At 37.9% G+C, this 24,040-nt stretch overlaps 1 protein-coding gene across 6 annotated transcripts in view; it reads right to left on the minus strand.

The window, feature by feature from the left end:
* Dock3 (dedicator of cytokinesis 3) overlaps window positions 1-24,040 on the minus strand; it is a 351,820-nt gene that overhangs the window by 199,596 nt on the left and 128,184 nt on the right. For 5 of the 6 annotated variants that reach the window (XM_028895352.2, XM_028895351.2, XM_028895350.2 and 2 more), the window contains exon 6: window positions 5,835-5,983. The exons of the other annotated variant lie outside the window; for it this stretch is intronic. In XM_028895352.2, coding sequence (XP_028751185.1) covers window positions 5,835-5,983 — 149 coding nt within the window. The remainder of the gene's footprint in view (window positions 1-5,834; window positions 5,984-24,040) is intronic. 6 annotated transcript variants of the gene reach the window in all.

A 24,040-nucleotide genomic window follows, 5' to 3' on the forward strand; every position in this document is an offset into this window, starting at 1 on the left:
ACATGGAATGAGAGAGGAGAGAACAGGAAGGAAAGGAGGAGAAGCAATACTAGGAGAAAAGTAAACTAAAAACCAAGTAACATCTAAACTACAAACACTGGTGACATGTAACTGAGTTTTAAGACACACACAAACAGATACAGTCCTCTGAAAGTATGAGTTTTAGGATTCACCCTAGGTACAAATACCAGTTCTAGCACCCACTACATGATAGAACACCAACAAGAGTGCTTCTTGGTCATAGTTCCCTCTCTAGGTAAGACAAAGCTTTTGACTTGGAAGGTCATAGGAGTATTTCATTATAGTAATGGGTCCCTGCACTTGCCACAGTGCTGTAGTTACATACACTATTAATAGCTTTAATTAATACTTTATGAAATTGATTCTGAAAAAGCAAACTAGATTATGTCACAGCTTATAGGAAAGGCATAAAAGTTTAGCATATAATCAGGCAGTAGTGGCACACGCCTTTAATCCCAGCACTCAGGAGGCAGAGGCAGGTGGATCTCTGTGAGTTCGAGGCCAGCCTGGTCTACAGAGCAAGAGTCAGGACAGGCACAAAAACTACACAGAGAAACCCTGTCTCGAACCCCCTTCCCCCCAAAAGTTTAGCATATGACTAATACTTAATTACATGAAATAAAACATTAAAATGTGTTCATCAAATACTGACAGTGCATCTACTACATGCCAATATGTGCTATGTACCAATGTTTTATGGCACTTATATAAGAATAGTAGAATACAAAATGTAGAAATATTCTGGTATACACAAGAATGATGAATGTGGTTTTCTGACTCAACTTTGGTGTGAAATAGTCTCTTTTACCTAACCTAAAGGCAGGAAGCATCTTAACAGTAAATCATCTATTCTTTTGAAATATTAAGGAAAAATTAAAGTTCAAGCAAAAACTAGAAGTTATATCATTTCTGAGCAAACATTTTTGGATTTGTCTATTTGCTTGTTTGTTTAAATAGAGATCAAAAAAGTTAATGAAATGATTACTAATGATATTATGTTATACTCATAGATCAGTGCCTAGCCCAATCATCATCAGAGATGCAGAGATCCACGGCCAAATATTAAGCAGAGCTCAGAGAACCCAGCAGAAGAGGAGGAGGAAGGACTGTAAGCAGCCAGAGGAATCCAGGACACCAGAAGAAAATAGCCCACAGAATCAAGTAAGCAGGGCTCATAGGGGCTTACAGACACTGAAGTGGCAATCATGGAGCCTATATGCGTCTGTGCTAGATCCTCTGCATATATGTTGTAATTGTTTAGCTTGGGGATTTTATGAACTACTAACAGTGTCAAAGGCATTTTCTTTGTTCCACCAGCTAGCTACCAAATAAAGACATGGAGATTTCTTATTAATTATGAGTGCTCAGCCGTATCTTATGCCTGTCCCACTAGCTCTTTTGACTTAATTTAACCTGCTTCTACTCATCTACAATTTGCCTCAGAGCTTTATACCTTTCTCTCATTCTGTATGTCCTATTTCCTGCTTCCTCTATGTCTGTCTGTCTGGCCCCTGACACCTCCCTGGAATCCCTTTTTCTTTCTTCCCTGAGCATAAATTCCTCCTCCTACTTACTCTTCCTACCTGGAAGTTCTGCCTATACCTCCACCCTTGCTATTGGCCATTCAGCTTTTTATTAGACCAATCAAGCGCCGTAGGCAGGCAAAGTAAAACAGCTACACATCTTTACATAATTAAACAAATGCAACCCATCTTTACATAAATATTCCACAACATAAACAAATTAAACACATCTTTACATAGTTAAACAAATATTCTGCAATGAAACAGTGGGAGTGGTGGTATCTCTTACTCTTTTGCCTGCTCTTGGGACTCTTTTCCTCCTACTGGGTTGCCTTGTCCAGCCCTGATATGAGAGTTTGTATCTAGTCTCATTGCATTTTGCTATGCTGTATTCAGTTGATATCCCTATGAGGTCTGTTCCTTTCTGAAGGGAAATGGAGGAGCAGTGGTTCTGGGGAAGGGGGAGGTGCTGGGAGAGTGGAGGGAGTAGAGGCTGTGGTCAGGATGTATTGTATGAAAGAAGAATAAATAAAACAAGGACAAACTAGAGACAGACCTACAAATTTTTTGTTTAGGTTTCAACTTTATTTTCTATTGGGAAAAAGAAGAAAACTAGAGGAAAGAAGTGGTGCATGAAGAAGGAAGATGGAGAACAGGGAAAGACGGAAAGAAATAGAACTGTGTTTCTTTTATTTTATTTAAAATTGACATATTACCCCCCACTATACACATACTTCATTGAGGAAAAGTTATAAAAATGGAAAAGTTCTACAGCTACTGGAAGGTATTTCCAGTGTACTTAGTTTTCTCAGGGGAGGCCTTGCTCTGGAAGGGGTGGGAATGGGGGGTGGGCTGTGGGGAAGGGGAGGGAGGCAGGAACGGGGAGAACAAGGGAATCCATGGCTGTTATGTAGAACTGAATAGTATTGTAAAATAAAAAATATATATAAAAAATAATAATTTCTACTTGTTTCTAAGATATCACCTTAAAACTACCCTCATTAAGATTGTAAAATATGCTTGATTTGTTTTTTAAGCTTTGCAACAAAAAGGTGACTGATATTTGGAAAAATATTGTTTATTTACTGTTTTTACGATTGCAGTTAAATTGCAACATAATGAATTATGTAACTATTAGTGGCATCAATTCAAGTTCATTTACTAGTATTGATTTTTATTTTTTGACACAGGGTCTCTCTCTTTAGTCCTGGCTGTCCTGGAACTCACTGTGAGACCAGGCAGACCTCAAACTCAAAGAGATCCTTCTACCTCTGCCTCCACTGTACTGAGACTGAAGTTGTGTATCACTACTGGTTACTACTATTGATTCTTAAAGAAAATGCAATGATATTTTATAATATAATAAGTAGTGTTTGGGGCTGAGGAGGTAAAAATCACTAGCTATGCTGTTATTTAACATATTTTACTGAGCTTTTTAATTGTTTCGAGTCAACTGATTTAGGGAACACTATTGATCAGTATACTTGAATTCATGTATACTATAGAACATAAGTAGTTTAATATATAACAAAGATTACAGTGTACAGTTACAAAACTAGCCGGGATAGGATCCTGTTCCTTCAGAAAAACTATAAACAACTAATTTAAGTTGTATTTCTCTTATTATTAGTAATAACAATTATCACTCTCAGTTGAATCCACTCAGATTTATTTGAGTTCATATCTCCTTACTTACTCTTTTTTGTTTGTTTGTTTGATTGGTTGGTTGGTTTTTGAGACAGGGTTTCTCTGTGTAGCCTTGACCATCCTGGAACACACTCTGTAGACCAGGCTGGCCTTGAATTCACAGAGATCCACCTGCCTCTGCTTCCTATGTGCTGGGATAATTAAAGGTGTGCACCACCACTGACTGCCTGGCATTCCTGATTTACTCATATACTTTGCAGTTTCTTTCTTCAAGTTTCACCCACAGAAAGGAAATGAAGATAGCTATTATATCTAAAAATGGCTTTATTTGATCTTGACACTAACAGTGTGACTCTTACAAACTCTGTCTAGTTTATCATTTCCCCAATGGAATTCTAAGGCAACTACTTTATTATCTTCCAGTATTTGCTATTATTGATAAAATCTTTGAGGTGAGTGTAATTACTTCCTTTTCTAAGAGAAGCTGTTTTTCTATCTAAGGATCTTTATGCATTTCTCTTCACCCCTAGAATAAACAAATATGTATCTTAATATGGATTTTTAAAAAAACCACTCCATTCATTCCTTTAAATGTATGGTGAGCCCTTTCTATCTGGAGGCTGCTTATTTTGGGCTCCGGGAATTTCTGTTTCTTTATAAATACTACTTCATTGTCTTTGTTCTTTTTCTGGGAATTATATCTGATCTTGAACCTCCTCAGTAATTATTCTCTAACAGTAAATGTATTCACTCAATTGTTTTCCATCTTTTTTGTTTTATGTTCAAGGTGATTACACAAAATTTATCTGAGTGTTTTATTTTAGAAATCGTTTACTTCATTTTTTTTTTCAATGACTCTAATTCTACATAATGGGCCTTCTTGATTCTCTTTGTAGATACAGAGGGAATTTGTTTTGTTCTTAAAGTTTGTAAATGAATTTCTATTTCTCTCCAAGGAGAAGTCATTTCCCCTAGGCCCTGGTAATTTTTTTTTCAATTCTGGTGTCCCTCTTCCTTAAGGCTTAATTTATATAAATATCGGTGAAATTTGATTGTTCATTTGTATGTAAAATACATTGGAAGAAATATAGAAAGATTTTGTGCATGAATAGATAATTGGCAGGCTTTCCTTTCTGGTAAGAGTGGGAGACCTGGCCATTATACTATGAAATCTTTAAATGCCACAAAACACGGGGTCCCAAATCTCTCTCCTGTTGCCCAGTTCTCTGAGGCTGTTGGTTTCTTATTTGCTTACATAAAGGGGAAACAAGTAGTTATTAGTTGTTCTCAAGGTATGATTATTCTTCATACAGACTTTCAAACCATTAGTATGACCTTTTAACGTCCCTCTCATATCCCCTGATTCTGGGAGCTTCAGAGCAGACTGTCTCCAACATAGCTAAAGTCTCTCTGCCTATATTGGCTCCTTCTGTCAAGTAGCCTACTTCCTACCTTTCAGAAATAGGTTCACATATCTCATTTACTGGTGGGTACCCTTTCCCATTCCTTTTCTTTTCTATCATTTCAATAATGCCTTGGTTGGGAGAAGAACATAAATATTAAATATACTTAAGTAAATACATATGTCTGAAGTAGGAAACAACCTAGTTGCTTCAAAGTTCAATAAACATGAATAAGTTTTAAATTTAGGAAGAAATAACTTTAATCTATCTCAATTCATAATGACATCTCAGATTTTTATTTTTAAAAAATTATTTCATTTTATGTATATGTGTGTTTTGCCTACATGTGTATCTGTGCACCATGTGCATGTATGGTGCCAAAGAAGCTATTAAGTGAGCAGCAGATCCCCTAGAACTGGAGTTACAGACAGTTGTGAGTTACCATGTTGGTGCTGACAATAGAACCCAGGTCTTCTGAAAGAGTAGCCTGTGCTCTTCACCACAGATCCATGTCTCCAGCCCCTAAATTTTATTTTAACAGCACAGAATATCATCACATCCACTGCACAAATGCAGGAATCTTTCTGAATGACAAATGAGTTAAGAATATTCAGAAGTATAAATCCTCATTTATAGATTATGATTATTCAGATTTATTGTATGGCTGGAAAAGGTATACAGAACACTAATCTCTCTTCTTCCCCCTCCCTCTCTCTCATACACACACACAATATTCATTTATTTGTTGTGTGTGTATGCATGGAGATGCCATGCAGAATCAGAACTTGGAGGAGTCAGTTTCTCATGTGAGATTCCACCATGTGGGATCTGGGGATCAAACTCAGGTAGAGAGGTTCAGTGGCAAGTACCTTTATCTGCTGAGCAGCCACCTTTCCTGACTCCCCCTCCTTTTTTCTCTAAAGTACTAGAGTATTTTTTTAAAGTATACTGTGATTAGTGAGGTTTAAAATAAAGGAATTTGATCTCCTGGAAGACAGCTCAGAGGATAACCCAGTCCAATTCTTTAATTCTTTCCACAAATAAAACACAGGTTAAGAAAACTTTAGACTAGAACTAGTGAATGCCCTTTGATAATGAGAAGAAACAATGATACCTAGGAAAACTGTTCAGAAGATATATATTCTTTTCATCATTAAAGAGAAGCCTAGATTAAGTTTAAATTCTCTGAGGACTGAGTTACAATGAAACTAAGAGATGCCCAAGTAATAGTCATACTTACTCATTACCCCAGTCCAGGCGCACGGTGATGTGCCGTTTAACCTCCCGCACCTGATCCTGTGTCAGGTGACCAGACAGTAGCTGCCTTCGCAGGTCAATAAGTTCATTCATCACATGGCGTAGTTTGTAGAAAAGATCTACTTTGTGTTTCTGAAAGGTATTTTGGTGTGGGTGAAATATAAAAGGGGTATGGAAAGGGAATGAAAAGAGAAAGAAAAATAGTTAAACTATGAAAAGTGCTCATTTCCCTGAACTATAAAGGCAAAGTAAGAAGGAGCTTACTTAGAAACAAAGTTTTGACTTCCTACTTTCTAAAAATTTGTGCACACAGTGCTATCTAACAAGGCAGTGTAACTAATCTGGATCATGGAAAAAGCACCCCCTCTATCCCTTTCTGGACTACTCATCTCAAGAAAATCAAAGTTATTAAGCTTAATCAGAAAAGTAACTTACACAGGAGCCCAAAGCTGATTTCACAAAGGAAGTAATAATGCACTTAACAGCAAAGACTTCGACCATCTGGCAACACCTCTAGTTTCATCAGGAGGGATAGAGTCAAGTTAAAAGGAGGAGGGAGAGAATTAACTGCCCTATTTTGAAGCAACTAAGGTTTCATATAAAGCCAGTCTCAGGAGTGAGATTCCTTTCTTGGTTTCTAGGCCTCATCTAGCTTTCTAATTAGCTTCTTTTAAACAGTGTGGGTCCCTAGAGTAATTGATTTCTACTCTCTACTCCTTTCAGCTTAATAAAGATCCTTACGTTTACAAAAGTTAAGTAGAAACATCATAATTAACTTAATTAAGGGCATTATAGTGTTTATTACCTTGCAAGTAAAAAAACAAAAATAAAACTAAGCACTCAGAGTTGATGCTTCAAAAAATATTAAGAATAAAAATTTAAGAACTGAAAGTCTCATTTCATAGAAGCAAAATCTTGACTTTTGAATACTTAGGATTCTGTTTCTTTCAAAGACAAAAATGATTTTATATGATTACTGAACAATTTGGAATAAAACAAGTCTATAAAGAATGTTTTTAATGATCAATCAACAAATGCCCAATGCAATTTTTTTCAAATATTTATGTTCCATTATCACATGAATCCATGGGTAGAAAGGGGTAACCATATTATCACAGAAAGGAAAAGCCTCTAATATGGGTAATGACACAAAGAGTTGGAAATTTAATGAAATGATTGAAGTTTTTTCCTTTGATTACTTCATTCTCACAGAAATAAAGGGCAAGATCATCCCTGAGAGTGATGTAAAAGGATGCTGAGGCTATAGGAAACATCAAACAGTTTCTCAGGGAATGGTAACTTCAATTAGAGGGGAATTCAGTTGCTAGGTAGCTCTGAGATTTATGTACTATTTAAAAGTGGAGTTCTTTTTCTTTTTTAGGCCAAGTATAAGGAAGCATACTGACATCAGTGTATCACATGTGTACATGTGTTATGAATTATTATTTTTAAGATTAATTTTTTATTTTAAGTGCATAAGTTTTTTTGTCTAAATGTGTGTCTGTGTATCACATGCAAGTCTGGTGCCCACAGAAGACTAAAGAAGGCACTGGATAACCCTGGAACTGGAGTAACAGTAACAGTTGTAATTTGCCATGTTGGTGCTGTAAATAGAACATAGCTATTCTGGAAAAGCAGCCAGTGCTCTTAATTGCTAAGCTATCTCTGCAGCCTATGTGCTACAATGTAAATGTTTGTGTCACACCAAAATTCACATTTCAAAATTCTAACTCCTAAGGCAATGGTACTAGAAGGCAGTACCTTTGGAGAGATGATTAAAGTCAAGAGGGCAGAGCCCAAATACCATTGGTGCCCTTATAAAATTGCTCAATGGAGTTTGTTCATCTCCTACACAATGTAGGATGTAGTGAGAAGTGCCAGCTATGTGGAAATGGGCTCTGCCATGACAGTAACTCTGTATCTTTATCTTAGACTTCCCAGACTCCAGAACTATGATGAATACATTTCTGTTCTTTACAGTTTACAGAATTTTGATATAACAGCTTTAATAAAGTAAGAGTACATGTGTAGTATGTATGTATATAATTATGTATATGGGTATATACATATATAAGCAGATACATACATGTAATATCTACACAATGCATATACATACATAATATTTATGCAAGAATATATTATAATATAATATTATATTATTATAATATTATAATTATAATTTAATTATAAACAATTATTTATGTTCTTAATAAGGAATTATAAACAATTATTTATGTTCTTAATAAGGAATTTTCATATTTAAATGTCCAGAGATAATAATATCTACCATGCCCTGTTCTTCTGTAACAATGTGACATGGACAGTCCTTCAGGGAAAGACAGAGCGTCTTTATCCATGAATCTAGGCAGGTCCCGAGACTGTTCTGAGCAACAGAACATGACAGCAGTGAACTAAGTCAGTTGTTAGCCCTTAATTAGCTCTCTTCTTGCTGTCTCTTAGCATGCATGAATAAATGAATGAGTTAAGTAATCATGCTTTTAAAAGCACAAGCTACATGTTAAAGTCACAGGTAGGCACTCTAATAACTAGTTCCGAATATGTGGGCTATATTGTATGCATAGCCTTGTCAAATCTTCAGGGGCTTACTGCCCACCCTATAACTATCTGACTACAACAGAATGAGAAACCATAAGAGAAAACTGCCCAGCTGAGTTACTAAAACATTTAGCAGTTATTTGAAGCTACTAACCTGTTCATGTTTTGTTATATAGATAACTGGAATAAAACTGCCATACTTTTTATCTAGTAGAAAATCCATTCTCATTTAACTATGTAAAGGTGGAAAAACCTGTCCAAGCCTTTTGTATAAAGATAGAGTACGAATGAAATGGATCATATAATTAGAAAGCAGCATTATTATTGCAATCATATGGTGTCAATTTATTTTCCAATCCTCTACACTCAATTCAGTGGTTCTCTCTTGCAGGGACCTGCTCCTGCTACACAGGCACTCTGCTAGCTTACTTTCCCTTAAGCTTTCATCTACAGTAATGTCCTTCCTAAAATCCTATCCTATCTGTAGTCAGTAAAATTCTGTGAATTCTCAAGAACTAAAGCCACTAACTCAGTAGAAGTTCTGTGTAACCAGAGCTCTTCTAGCACTTCAACTCCTGAATTAAGTTAGCCCACAACTACATGTGCAAGAAGTAAAGAAAATGAGCTCTCATGTTGGAATAACTGGATGTGTAGTCAGCATAACCAACAATAAAACAAAACAAAACAAAAACCGGATTCAATGAGGGACTTTGTTGTGAATTTCACAATATTGAGGACAAAGAGATGATCCACAAACTCTCAGGGAGACAAATTGTAAAGAGAGGAACTAGAACAACACGGGCATAGAATGACAGAAACTACATCCCTGGAAGACGGAAAATGGTGAAGACCTGCTTTCAAAGTTCTGGAGGGTCTGCTTTGGTTGTTGTTTTGTCTGTTTGAAACAGTCTCACTGGATATGTGAGTCTAGATGAAGTCAAACTCTTGATCCTCCTGCCTCAACCTTCTGAGTGCTGGCTAGGATAAGTGTGCATACCCAAACCAAGCTAAAATTCTGTATCTTATTTATAAAATTTTTATATTCATCAAAACTATCAATCAAAGGTAAGGGTAGGCTAAATATATTTTTAAATGCAAAATGATTATTTTTATTTTACATGATTTTTTTTCAGAAAGCTATTGGTAAAATGTTTTTGCCAAATGAACAAATAAGCCAAAATTAAGGCAAAATTGGTTTAGCCTCAGAGAAAAACACATTTTTCAGGACATATTAATGTAAAAGGCAGCAGCAGGGTTCCACACAGGATATAACTGGGAAACGGTTATGTTGACTAAATATTTGAACATATTCAACAGAGATTTTTATTTCTGCTAAGAGGTTAGACTTTAGAAAACAGAGTAAAGAAAACCAAGCAGTCACTAAATACGAAAACAAGTTATACAAGAAAAGAAGCACAACCTGAATTCCTTATTTATGAAAACAATTACAGAGACATCATAACAACTTTATATTGACTCAAAAAAGGATGATATAGTATTTATGAAAATAGTTACAGAGACTGAACATTGACTCAAATGATGGTGATATTGGATTTTGGACATAAGGCAGGAGTGGAATAGTACATGTGTAGGTGAATGAGCATTCAGTTTAATTATTGTCTTTTACAGTAAGAAAATCATTAAATAATACCTCAAGTTTAGAAAAGACATCCACTAAGGGAATATTTCTAGACTTGTAGAACATTAAGGAAATAGCTAAAAAAGCTAGAAAAAATAATGGAATTACATATAAATGGAATATATAAATAAATGGAATTAGAAGTGGGAAGAGATGGCACTAGAACTCAAATTTAATTAAATAACTAACAGTATAAATTTATTTAAAAACCAGATTTACATACATCTTTGACTGTTTTAAAAGACAAAACTGAATATCCCCAACTATAAAAGGCCTTCTTCCATCTCTCATTCCAAGTTATCATAGGACACAAAGTTAAGTACAGTCTGAACACAGCTTTCATTGCTTTTTACCAACTTAAATATTGATAAACGGAACTAGAAAATCTGTCTAAGTACAATGACTCCCTGTCAAAATCAACACAAAAGCTAGACTACTTATATGTCTCATTCCTGTAACATATGAGAAATGAAAAGCATTCCACAGTAGAAGGTGGCCCTGGAAAAAGCTTTGTGTCTTGACTACAGCATGTGATTTGTCCACTGATAGCTTTCATATTCTGTTGACATTACATATAGAGCAGCAGTGATTGCTGCTACCCTGCCAACCAAGCCCCTTTAGGCTCTCAGTCATCCTGTAGCAGTAAAGAAAAAGAAAAGAAGCAGAAGGTACATATTTACATCTAGTAGTCTACAGCAACAGTCATTTCATACCAAGACCTAATTCCAAGGAAACCTAGGAGTTCCTTATTAAAGGCTCAGTGTTATACTAAATCCTAAGTCTAAGTTGTTTTCTCTTAAAAGTCTGTCTTTCCTCCTAGGGGAAAAAAACCTGAATCCTTTAAATTAAATGTTAAACAATTCACCCCTTCCAAAGTGAATTCTCAAGTTCATCATTAACAGTAACATGAGAGCATTCCCTGTCTTCCTACTACTGACTGTCCCTCTAGACTTTAGTAATTCTTTAACAATATACCATAGTGGGTAAGGGATACTAGATACAGGGTCAAGAACGCTTGATGCTCTATCTTAACTGCCAATCATAGTGATCTGGGTGAAATTTACTAATTAGCTTCTGTGGTATGCCTTGGTTTTTTCATTTGGGGGAAGGAAGGAAAGAGGGTGAGACAGGAAGAAATGAGAATGAATCTATCTGCATCTGTAGTTATTATCACACTTCTGTTTTGTTCTTTCTCCAATAGACACTGCTCTGGACCTGGCCTCAAAATATCACCTAGTTTGCAAGATGAGATTCTAAACAATGACCACCAACCCTTGCCCTTGTGTCTTACTTATAAGCACCCCTACCCAACAATAATGTTTCTTAACACCCAAATGGTAATCACAATCTTGTTGTATCGTATACTTCCTTTATATTTTAACTACTTATGTACATAATTCCTTTTTAAAGTCTGGCTCATTTTTATCTGTTTTTAAGAAATGTCATATGCAGAAATTCTTTATCTTCCTGATGAAATGAACCTTTACTTCTGAAGAGCATGCTGCTCTGAAGAGGGTAAACAAGTCATTTGTAGTTGTTTTTCTTTTAAAGTGAGATAGTTACTGATGAAGTCTTAGATCTGAACTTAAAAGGCTATCAACAGTCAGGCAAACTACAAAGTACAATATAAGATGCGCCAAATGGAACACAAATCTTCTATGGTCTTTTTTTTTTTTTTTTTTTTTTTTTTTTCTGAGACGGTTTCTATGTGCAGCTTTGGAGCCTGTCCTGGAACTCCCTCTGTAGACCAGGCTGGCTTCGAACTCACAGAGATCCACCTGCTCTGCCTCCTGAGTGCTGGGATTAAAGGTGTGCGCCACCACTGCCCAGTCCTTAGATGGTCTTTTAATTAAAAAAAAAAAACAAAAAACAAAAAAAAAAAAAAAAAAAAAAAACGGAGGCAGATATTGAGATGAAAGCTGAAAGATCAGAGAAGCAGAACAAGCCACAGCCAACCTCACCTCGCCAACTCCTCAGCTGATCTTGTTTCCTCAGACTGAAAGCCTCTGAGTCCTCACCCGAATGAATCTCAGCTGAACTGGTTAAAAGCCTCTAGTTCTTGGTCTTCACACCTTATATACCTTTCTGCTTCCTGCCATCACTTCCTGGGATTAAAGGCCTGTGTCCTTCCCAACCAAAGACTTGAGATCGCAAGTGCCGGGATTAAAGGTGTGTGTCACCATGCCTGGCTCTTGTGTGCTTCCCAGTGTGGCCTTGAACTCACAGAGATCCAGATGGATCTCTGCCTCCTGAATGATAGGATTAAAGTCATGTGTGCCACCACTGCCTGGCCTCTATGTCTGATTCCCAGGAAAGCTTTATTAGGGTGCACAATATATAAAAACTATAAATTATATATAATTTACAGTATAAAAACTATAAATTAATAATAATAAGGCATTTTCAGTTATCAAAAAAGTACATATGGTTATACATAACTATATGCTGGTGCAAAAGCACAGCTGTCATTTCTAAGTAACCATGAGCTCATTTATTCTGGAGCCAAATATGAATGACCTTGGCACAGGATTTTTCTACATTTTAGTTGTACCTTAATTTCCTTCAGCAATGTTTTGGCTTTTAGTGTACAAATTTTCCACTTTCCTGGCTAACTTTATTCACTAGTATTTTATTATTTTTGATGTTATTATCAATGGGATTGTCTTCTTAATTTCCTTTTCAGATAATCTATTAGTTTTATAGAAGTGTAGATGACTTTGGTATGTTCTTCCTATCCTATAACTTTAGTGAATTTGTCGGTTAATTCTGAGGTGTATGTATACACACAGTCACCAGAGATTTCTACTTACACTTCTCTAAAAGCAGATATTTTGCTCTTTTTCCTACTTGAGTGCCTTTAATTTTTCTCTTCATTCATTATTTAGTCTTGGGAGGTTATACATTTCTGGGGATTTATCTACTTAAATTTTGCTAACTCACTAGCACATAGATAATCATAATATGTTCTTATCTTTTTACTAGTAGCATTAGATGTAATACATCTTTCAGTTCTGACACTATTTACTGTAATTTTTGAGAGGGTCTTATTATGTAGCCCATGAGGCTGACCTCAGATTCACAATGATCCTGCCTCAGCTCTTATGTGCTGGGATTACATGCAACGAGCACTATGCACTGGCCCTGGTTTTATATATATGAAGAGTGTTCTCTCAAATGGCTCATTTCACCTTTTCAGAATACATTAGTTTCTTGAAATGGATTTAAATTTCTCTCTTGCTTTTTCTGTTTGTTTGTTTGTTTGTTTTGAGACAGCATTTCTCTGTGTAGCTTTGGAGCCTTTCCTGGAACTCACTCTGTAGCCCAGGCTGGCCTCGAACTCACAGAGATCTGCCTACCTCTGCCTCCTGAGTGCTGGGATTAAAGGTGTGCGCCACCACTGCCCAGCTTCCCTCTTGCTTTTATGTTTGAAAACTTTATCAAACTTCATCAACTTTTTTTTTTTTTTTTTTTTTTACTATTTTGTTGTCTGTTTAATGCAGGATCTCAGTATATAGCCCTGGCTCACCTAGAACTCCCTACATAGAAGAGTCTGGCATTAAACTCACAGAGATCCTCCTACTTCTGCCTCCTGAGAGATTAAAGGTGTACACTACCATGCCCCCAGCTAATTTTTTTCCTGCTGGTTTTCTAATGTCTATATATCTGAATTTCATAAACTACATACATGTAAGATTGTGACTATCCCAGATAAAACTGAAAAACAAAAAAAAAATCTATGAAAAATACCAAACCACACAAAGAACGACTAAACTGATCTAGCTCAAAGACAAGACAAACCTAAATGACAGATTAGTTAGAAATCTGTTAGTGCAGAGAATCTCAACATGAGTCAGACTATGACAAACCAGAAGAGGAAGAAGTTCCTGCATCTCCTGCCATATCTGATTAGTAGAACATCAGAAAACATCATCATTAGAGGTTACTATGGTAAGACACCTAGCCATATAGGACACATGAACATACATGTTTCAACATGGATTCTAGAGAACACAAGTCCACATTCCCAAGAGGTGGGGTGTGTGGTTTGTGGTCATTCGGTGGGTTATGGATGTTTGCCATCATTTAGTGGGGATGTAGGAATATAGGATAAAAAGACAACTATTTATTTCAAATAGTTTACATTGGTAAGGATTTTGGCATACTGATACAAATTTAAAGGTATTTTTGTTATACTGTATGTATGTTCCTACTCGTTTGGGATATTCTGCTTATGCAGCTCATTTAAAAATGTAATCTTTAATTAAGACATGCAGGTTAGTAGTCATCTATAATAATCAAATTTGTAGTCATGTTAGCTCTGTTTTCAAGATTAAACAGATATATTTTAGATAGATAGGTGCTCTTCAAATGCTTCAGAGACCTACAGAATATAGCATTTAAGATGTTTAATAACCCAAGGCTTTTCATGACAGTGAGACGTCTGCTCCTGGCAGCACCAATCTACTTCATAAAAGGATGATGGGCACCAAAGAACCTCTATATGGAGTTTACTTTTAATGTGGCGAAGCTAGCCATTTGGGCAAGAAAACTGTCCTTGCCTTGACTGTTGACAGTACACTGTCCAAACTGGACATGCAGGACACAAAGAAAAGTGACTGCCTAACTATGCCAAAACAAGGTGGGACAATCCTTCAAAATTCCTGCTTCATAAAAATGTCTGCCACATATTCTGTAGGACACAAAGGAAAAAGATGCCAAACTTTGCCAAGACAAGGAAGGACAGTCCTTCAAAATTCCTGCTTCATAGAAAAGTCTGCCAGATATTCTAGGCCTGTAGACCAAAGAGGGATGCCCCAACATTGCAGAGGAAATTGGGGTGACTGTCCAGGCAGCCAAATGTCTCTGTCATTTCTACAGTTTTGGAAGTGGCTTGCACTGTACATTCTATTTACTCAGTATTATATCCTTCTGCGGTCTTGAAGACTAGATGGTTATAGTTAGAGTTTCCTTAGCTATGAGAGAAAGTAATTAGGTACAAAACTTTGAACTCATTAAGATAGGATAGATAATAATTTCTCTGAACTTGCAAATAGAAATGGACTAGGTATTATAAATATAATTCTTACTTGATAATTGTTCTTACTGTTCTTACTATGGTTAAAGTTAAATCCTTTTTTTAAGAAAGAAATGGGGAATTGGAATATTGCTTTAACTATGTAAAGATGTGTTACATTTGTTTATGCTGCATTTGTTTAATTATGTAAAAATGTGTTGTTGTTTTACATTGTCTGCCTAAGGCACCTGATTGGTTTAATAAAAAGATGAAAGGCCAATAAGTAGGCAGGAGAGAAATAAGCAGGCTGAAAGACAGAGAGTATAAGTAATAGAAATAGATTGGGGGAGAAGGAGGAGGAAAGAATGAGGGAGAAAAAAAAGGGAGATGCCTGGAGTCAGCTAGCCACCAGCCAGCCAGACACAGAGCAGGACATACAGAAGGAAAAGTAAAAAGCCCTGAGGCAAAACACAGATGAAGCGAAACAGATTAAGTTATACAAGCTAGCAAGAAACAAGCCTAAGCTAAGGCTGGGCATTAATTAAGTAATAAGTCTCCATGTCGTGATTTGGGAGCTGGTTGGTGGCCCAAAAGAAAGCCTGATGCAAAAGGCATCTTATGGGACAAAAGATGAACACTCCTCCATTATGGGTGAGAGTGCAAACTTACATAGCTACTATGTAAATCAATATGGCGGTTCCTCATAAAATTGGGAATCAATATACCTCGAGACCTAGCTATCCTATTCCTGGGCATATACCCAAAGAACACTCCATCCTAGCACAAAGACACTTGTTCAACTATGTTCACAGCAGCTTTATTCATAATAGCCAGAAACTGGAAACAACCTAGATGTCCTTCAACCAAAGAATGGATAAAGAAAATGTGCTAAATTTACATAATGGAGTATCATTCAGCTGTTAAAAATGGTATCATGAAATTTGCAGGCAAATAAATGGAACTAGAAAAAAATTATCCTGAGTGAGGTAACTCAGACCTAGAAAGACAAACATGGTATATACTCACTTATAAGTGAATATTAGCTGTTAAGTAAATGATAATCATGCTACAAACTACAGACTCAGAGGGGCTAAGTAACAAGGAAGGCTTAAAGGGGGACACATGTATCTCCCTGAGAAGGAGAAACAGAACAGATTTTATGAGTAGATTGAGGGCAGGTGGGAATGGGAACAGGAGGAATCAGGTGTGGGGATACTGTGAAAGACAATGGGAATTCGAAGCAATTGGGGGGCAGTGTGGAAACCTAGTGAAATAGAAACTCCCTGGAATCTACAAGGGTGAACCTAGAGAAGACTCTTAGTCATAGAAGATACAGATCCTGAACTGGCCATCTTCTGTAACCACGAAAGGCTTCCAGTGGTGAGACTGGGACATTAATCCAGTCACAAAACCTTCAACCTACAATTTACCCCTGCAAGATGTGCTGAGGTAAAAGTGGCACAGAACTTGTGGGAGTGGCCAACCAACTTGAGGGTCAAACTTGAGCCCATGCCTGACACTGTCTGTATGGCCAGGAACCAGAGGCTGAAGACCTCAGAAACGTAAGATAGAAACAAACATGACTGAAAAAATCAATAAAACAATTCCTAATGATATTCTGCTATACTCACAGATCAGTGCCTAGCCCAATCATCATCATCGAGGCTTCATCCAGCAACTGATGGGAGCAGATGCATGAACTATAGCCAAACATTAGGCAGAGTTCCGGGAACCCAGTAGAAGAAGGTGAGGAAGGATTGACTATAGGAGCCAGAGGGGTTGATGATACCAGGAAAACATAGCCCACAGAATCAACTAAGCAGGGCTCATGGGGACTTACAGAGACTGAGCCAACAATTACAGAGCCTGTATGGGTCTGAGCTAGGTCATCTACATATGTGTTATGGTTGTGTACCTTGGTGTTCTTAAGGAACTCCTAACGGTAGCCCATTCCCACTTGACTGTCTCTGACTCTTCTGCTTGCTCTTGAGACTCTTTTCATCCTACCAGGTTGCCTTGTCGAGCCTTGATATGAGGGTTTGTGCCTAGTCTTACTGTAACTTGTTATATTGTGTTGATATCCCTGGGAGACCTGGTCTCTTCTGAAGGGAAGCAAAGTAGGAGTGGATCTGGGGAAGAGGGTAGGTATGAGGGAGGATTGGGAGTAGTGGAGGAAGGGAAACTGTGGTCAAATATAATGTATGAGAGAAGAATAAATCTAAAAAAGAAAACATACACAAGCTATACATACCATTTTGCATTCTGCCACTTTGTATGAGTGATCAAATTACTTCATATCCTTGACAAAAATTGGTACTGTTATATTTTTATAGTTGTGTGGTATTGTAATTTTAACTTTTTTTCTCCGGGATGCTAATAGTATTGAATAGTTTTAGTGTGCTTATTTGCCACTTCTGTAATCTCTTCAATCAATTTGCTAGGGTTTTAAAACTCTGTAAAACCTTTCTTTCATATTAAAAAAGCATCTCAGAAACCTCTGACTTAGATTCACTCTCTTCTAAATGATGTCCCTCTACTTTACCTACTTAAAAACTCCCTCATTATAAACTTCAAGTGTGTGAAGAAAACCTCCAAGATGCTCTGCCTTTACACACATAGTTCATGCAAACAGTCAATTTTTCTCTCATATGCACATGGAAAACTATCCCCTGAAACCAGCATACATGCCTCATTATTTCAACTGCAATCGTTTTACCTTTTCCATTATCTTTAACTCCAAACATCATGTTGCTTTTTTGAACAATAAAGTTAACATTACTACTATCTTCAAGAAAATGCTTAATTTCTCTTCCTGCCTTCATTTTTTCTTTGACCAACCACCACCACCGAAGCCATTTCTCTGAGTTACAGTGAGAAATCTGGAAATGAATGTAGAAATGAAGACAACTGCTTTTCAAATAAAGACATTCAAGATGACTCTGAGTGGGCCCTAAGCTTAAAACATCAATAGTACTGGCACCTATTGCATATTATGTGGTGTAATTTCTTTAAGTGTATCTGCTCACCTGACATAGTGAAACAATGTTGCAACTGTTTACAAGGAAATCAGCAAGTCCAAATTAACTTCTGAAACTCTTAACAAATTTTCCAAATACTCATCAAATAGAAATATTTTTAAATATTTATATGCTTAGTAAAATATTCTAGAATAAAATAGTTTAAAACATGAGTATTTTTAAAAAGCCACAAGATCTGAGTTTCCCTAATCTAAAGGAAAGACTTAAAATATTTTGAAACTGAACAAACTTAATAATATGTAAATATAAATGTCTACAGTAACATATATATTCAAGAAACTACATAAAAGAATAATTTGGGCTTCTTTATCATATAGATGTTGCATAAATTCTAAATGGTCTTATAATAAAAAACCTGGAGCCAGATATTGGGCTAAATGCTGAAAAATCAGAGAGACAAAAGAACAGCCACAGCTACTTCTCACCTCACCAACTGGATGAATCCTCTGACTGAATGTCTCTGAGTCCTCAGCCAAAAGGAGTCCAGCTGAAAGAGTAGCTTTAGCTCCTGTCTCCTCATGCCTTATATACCTTTCTCTGCCCAGCTATATCACTTCCTTTCTAGTGCTGGGAATAATTGCTTATATGCTTTCCAAATACTGGTAGCAAAGACATGGGATCTCAAGTGCTGGGATTAAAGGTGTGTGAATCCCAAATACTGGGATTAAAGGTGTGTGCCACCACTACCTGGCTCTGTTTCTCTCCTAGACTTAATCAATCATGTAGTCCAGGGTGGCTTCGAACTCACAGAGATCCAGATGGATCTCTGCCTCCCAAGTGCTAGGATTAAAAGTGTGTGTGCCACCACTTCCTGGCCTCTATGTGTAATCTAGTGGCTGGCTCTGTCCTCTGATCCTCAGGCAACCTTTATTTGATACCCAATATATCATTACATATGGTTTGTTGGGTGTTGGGTTTTTTGTTTGTTTGTTTGTTTGTTTGTTTTGACTCCAGGTCCTCAGGTGTCAATGAAATGGCTCTGTAGACAGAGGTCTTGTCATTGGGCCTGATGAGCTGAGTTTGAGTTCCAGGACCCCATAGTAGAAGTGAAGAACTGACTCCTGTTAAGTTGGCCTCTGACCTCAACACATACACAAGGGCACTCATATATCCACTGATAGATAAAACAGGCACACACATATATGTACACAAACATAAACACACATACACACAACAAATAAAATGTAATTTTTAAAGATTTTAAAGAACTTAGGTCTGATTAATCTAGAATTAACTGTTATCCAAAGCAAAACTCTACGTATTTAATTAGAATACAAAAGCCATTCTGCAAATTCAGACAAACTGTCTTCCTGTTATTAAGGTCATAAACTCAGCATTCTATTTCCTCCTCTGCAAGTGACCATGGGCACAAAATTAAAGTTCTCTGTGAAAAGATAATGCCAACTCCCTTGCTGCTAGGATAGAAGATGGTCACTTTGCTTAGGGGTAGCAAAAAGATTGATGAGTTAATTTCTAGTAAGATCAGCTTCTTTGCAGAATGTACAGGAGATACAAATGATTGTAAAGAGCATTTGTATTATGCTCTTTTTTATACATGTTATTTTATTAGCCCTTCATATATGATAGTGACATGATTTGTGAAGCAACTTGAAACAAGACTACACTATTGCTCCTTTCAAAACAACACATTGTGGGCAATCTGCAAGGAAATAAAGCAATTGAAACAAATTAGCACCCAACAACAAACCTGAAGACTCAGCAAATACTCTGTATTTCAAAAATACTTTTCAGACCCAGCATGGGGCTCATGCCTTTAATCCCAACACTTGGGAGGGAGAAGTAAATCCCAGTGAGTTCAAGACCAACCTGGTCTGCAAAGTAAGCTCCAGAACAGCCAGGTCTGTGTGATAACACAATAACTAAAAAATTATTAAAAACATCTCTCTATAGTTTACATAAGCTTCTTCTTTCAAACACAAACATCCAATGGTCAATAACTACATAAAAACTAAAAGTACTTGGCTACTATAACTATAGTTATCCTACTATAGAATAGTAATATGGAGGTTCCTTTACAAAACTAAAAGTAGCACTATATGACCCAGCCATACCACGACTAGGTATTTACTCAAAACATTCTAAAGCAGCATACAACAGGATATCTGCATATGTATGTTTAACCATGGTCTATTCATAATAGCCAAGTTATAGAATCAGCAACCTAGATACCTACCAATAGATGGATGAAAAATTTGATGTATAATGAAAGACCCTAGCCCTTCAGGCTTACACCCCCAAGCCTCAGGAAAAGAGAAACTTCAAGCACCAGGAAATGAGAAACTAAAAATCTAGTTCCAAGGGCAACCTGACTTAGCCATTGTTCAATCTCCCCTACAACCATATGACAATGTAAAGAGATTTCTGTTAAGAGATGTGCTCAACTGTGACTGGGATACTTGCAGGTGTTCCAGGAAGGACCACTGTGACCTTTGTGTAAACTCCACTCCTGCACTGATACCCCCCCTTGAGGTTTCAGGAAGAATGTACCTGTTGATGTAACTGTACCCCCTCTGTGATCACTCTGTACCCAGACCATGATCTTGTGAAACAAAATTGTATGGGAATTGTAATCTTATGGCTTTTGTGGGTTTTTCCTTTAAAAGCCCCCATGGGACTGCAGTATGATGTGGCTCTTCCTCTTAGGAGCAGAGTTTGCCCTTCTATATAGAAGCTTAAATAAAAACCTCTTGCTATTGCATCAACTGGACTGGAGTCTGGGTTCTTGGGGCACCCACTCGAGACCCCCAGATTTTGGGGTCCAACAATACACATATACATACATACACAATGATATTCTAGTAAGCCATAAGCAAGAATGAAATTATAGCATTTTCAGAAAACTGGGTGGAACTGCAGGTTACATTACAGAAAATAAAAAGACTGCATGCTTCCTCTCATGTGGAATCCAGAATATTTTTTGAAACACAAACGTGAAAGATGATGTGTCCCAGCCTTCTGCTAAAGTATCTGAGAAATACACTGGATAGCTGGAAAACAACTAACCTATGAGGTGGGGGGCAGCAGAAAAACACTGTTTTTGGTAACAAAGAAAGAAAAGAAACTTCAGAAAACAGGACAGGGCTAAGGCAAGTTCAATTGTAAAGGATCAGAAATGCTGCTTGTGAGAAAGTTGGAGACTCAGAAAATCTGCACTTAGTGATATACAATATCATATAATACATATAAAATTTATTAGTGATATATAATTCAAAGAAGGGGGAAGAAGAAGAGTTGGGGGAGAGGTGACCCAAAAGCTTCTAGAGGCATGGCAGAAGGAGAGGAGAATGATGGGAAAATCCTCTCAGTATTCAACGAGAAGTGGAAAGAGGCCATTTTTGGTTTTTTGTTGTTGTTTGTTTGTTTTTTAAGGAACCAATCACAGATCCCCCTCTCCTCCCTCCTCCCACCCCTCCTGACTTCTCCCCTCAACCCATGCCCCATTCCCTCCTCCAACAAGGCAAGGTCTCCCATGGAGAGTACATTCAGTAGGTCCAAGCCCCTTCCCCTACATCAAGGCTGTATAAGGTGTCCCATCATAGGTAATGGGCTCCAAAAAGCCAGGTCATGCACCAGGGATGGATCCTAATCCTATTGCCAGGGGGACCCTTAAGTAGGTCAAGCTACATAACTGTCTTGCTTATGCAGAGAGCCTAGTCCAGTCCCATGGAGGCACCATAGCTGTTGGTCTAAAGTTCATGAGTTCCCACTAGTTTGGTTTGGTCATCTCTGTACATTTCCCCATCATGACCTTGATGCCCCTTGCTCATGGAATTCCTCTTCTCTCTCTTTGACTGAACTCCTGGAGCTCAGCCTGGTACTTGGCTGTGGATCTCTGCATCTGCTTCCATCAGTTACTGGATGAAGGCTCTATGATGATAGTTAGGGTACTCACTGATCTGATTACTGATCTCAGTTCAGGCATCCTTTCCACTGTTGCTAGTAGTCTAAGCTAGAGTCATCCTTGTGGATTCCTGGGAACCTCCCCAGCACCCGACCTCTCGCCATCCCTATGATATCTCCACACATCATGGTATCTCCCTCACTGCTCCCCCATTCTGTCCCTGCTCCAGCTCGACTATCCCATTCCTTCATGTTCTCATCCCCCATCTCCCACCCTCCATCGCCCCCGCTATCCCCAGTTTACTCATGTAGATCTCCTCTATTTCCCCTTCCCAGGGCTATCCATGAATTCTTCTTAGGGTTCTCCTTGTTAGCTAGCTTCTCTGGAGCTGTGGGTTGTAGTCTGGTTATCCTTTGCTTTACATCTAGTATCCATGTATGAGTGAGTACATTATATGTTTGTCCTTCTGAGTCTGGGTTACCTCACTCAGGATATTTTCTAGTTCCATCCATTTGCCTGCAAATTTCGTGATGTCATTGTTTTTTACTGCTGAGTAATACTCCATTGTGTATATGTACCATTTTCTTTTTTAAATAATTTTTTTTTTGTTTTTTTTTTTTTTTATTTTTCGAGACAGGGTTTCTCAGTGTAGCTTTGCGCCTTTCCTGGAGCTCACTTGGTAGCCCAGGCTGGCCTCGAACTCACAGAGATCCGCCTGTCTCTGCCTCCCGAGTGCTGGGATTAAAGGCGTGCGCCACCAACGCCCGGCCCTTAAATAATTTTTTATTAAAAGATCTTCTATTCATTTTATATACCAACCACAGAATCCCCTGTCCTCCCTCCTCCCACCCCACCCCCCAGCCTTCACCCTCAACCTACCTCCCATTCCCACCTCCTCCAAGGCAAGGTCTCCCATGAGGAGTCAGCAGAGCCTGATACACTCAACTGAAACAGGTCCAAGCCCCTCCTACCCGCACCAAGGCTGTGCAAAGTGTCTCACCATAAGCACGAGGTTCCAAAAAGCCAGCTCATGCACTAGGGACAGGTCTTCAGACTACTGCCTGGGGGCCCCCTATACAGTTCAAGCTAAACAACTGTCTTGCTTATCCAGAGGGCCTAGTCCAGTACCATGAGGGCTCCTCAGCTATTGGTCCACAGTTCATGCGTTTCCACTAGTTTGGTTAGTTGTCTCTGTACTTTGCTCTCAATATCTCTTGTTCATAGAATCCCTCTTCTCTCTCATTGATTGGACTCCTGGAGCTCCCCCTGGGATGCAGCTGTGGATCTCTGCGTCTGCTTCTATCGTACCACATTTTCTTTATCCATTCTTCAGTTGAGGGGCATCTATGTTGTTTACAGGTTCTGGCTACTACGAATAATACTGATATGAACACAGCTGAGCATGTGTCCTTGTTGTATGACTGAGCATTCCTTGGATATGCCCAAGAGTGATATAGCTGAGTCTTGTAGGAAGTAGGAAGTAGTCTGGAACGCATTGGCACAGGAGACCACTTCCTAAATATAACACCAGTAGCACAGACACTGAGAGCAACAATTAAAATAAATGGAACCTCCTTAAGCTGAGAAGCTTCTGTAAGGCAAAGGACACGGTTAATAAGACAAAACGACAGCCTACAGAATGGGAAAAGATCTTCACCAACCCCACATCTGACAGAGGGCTGATCTCCAAAATATATAAAGAATTCAAGAAACTAGACATCAAAATACCAAATAATCCAATCAAAAAATGGGCTACAGAGCTAAACAGAGAATTCTTAACAGAAGAAGCCTTTTTTTGTTTTTGTTTTTGGAGACAGGGTTTCTCTATGAAGCTTTACGCCTTTTCTGGAACTCACTTGGTAGCCCAGGCTGGCCTCGAACTCACAGAGATCCGCCTGGCTCTGCTTCCCAAGTGCTGGGATTAAAAGTGTGCGCCACTGCCGCCCGGCTAGAAGAAGCCATTTTTAAAAGACCCTACCCTGTAGAGTCAGCAACTAGGTAGCTCTAGAGACAAAGAATTTATCTTCAGAGCTAACTCTGGAAACCCAGAACAGGTGTCATGGGACAAAACAAATGAGAT

This window comes from Peromyscus leucopus, chromosome 7 (assembly GCF_004664715.2).
Source record: "Peromyscus leucopus breed LL Stock chromosome 7, UCI_PerLeu_2.1, whole genome shotgun sequence".
NCBI classification, from domain to species: Eukaryota; Metazoa; Chordata; class Mammalia; order Rodentia; family Cricetidae; genus Peromyscus; species Peromyscus leucopus.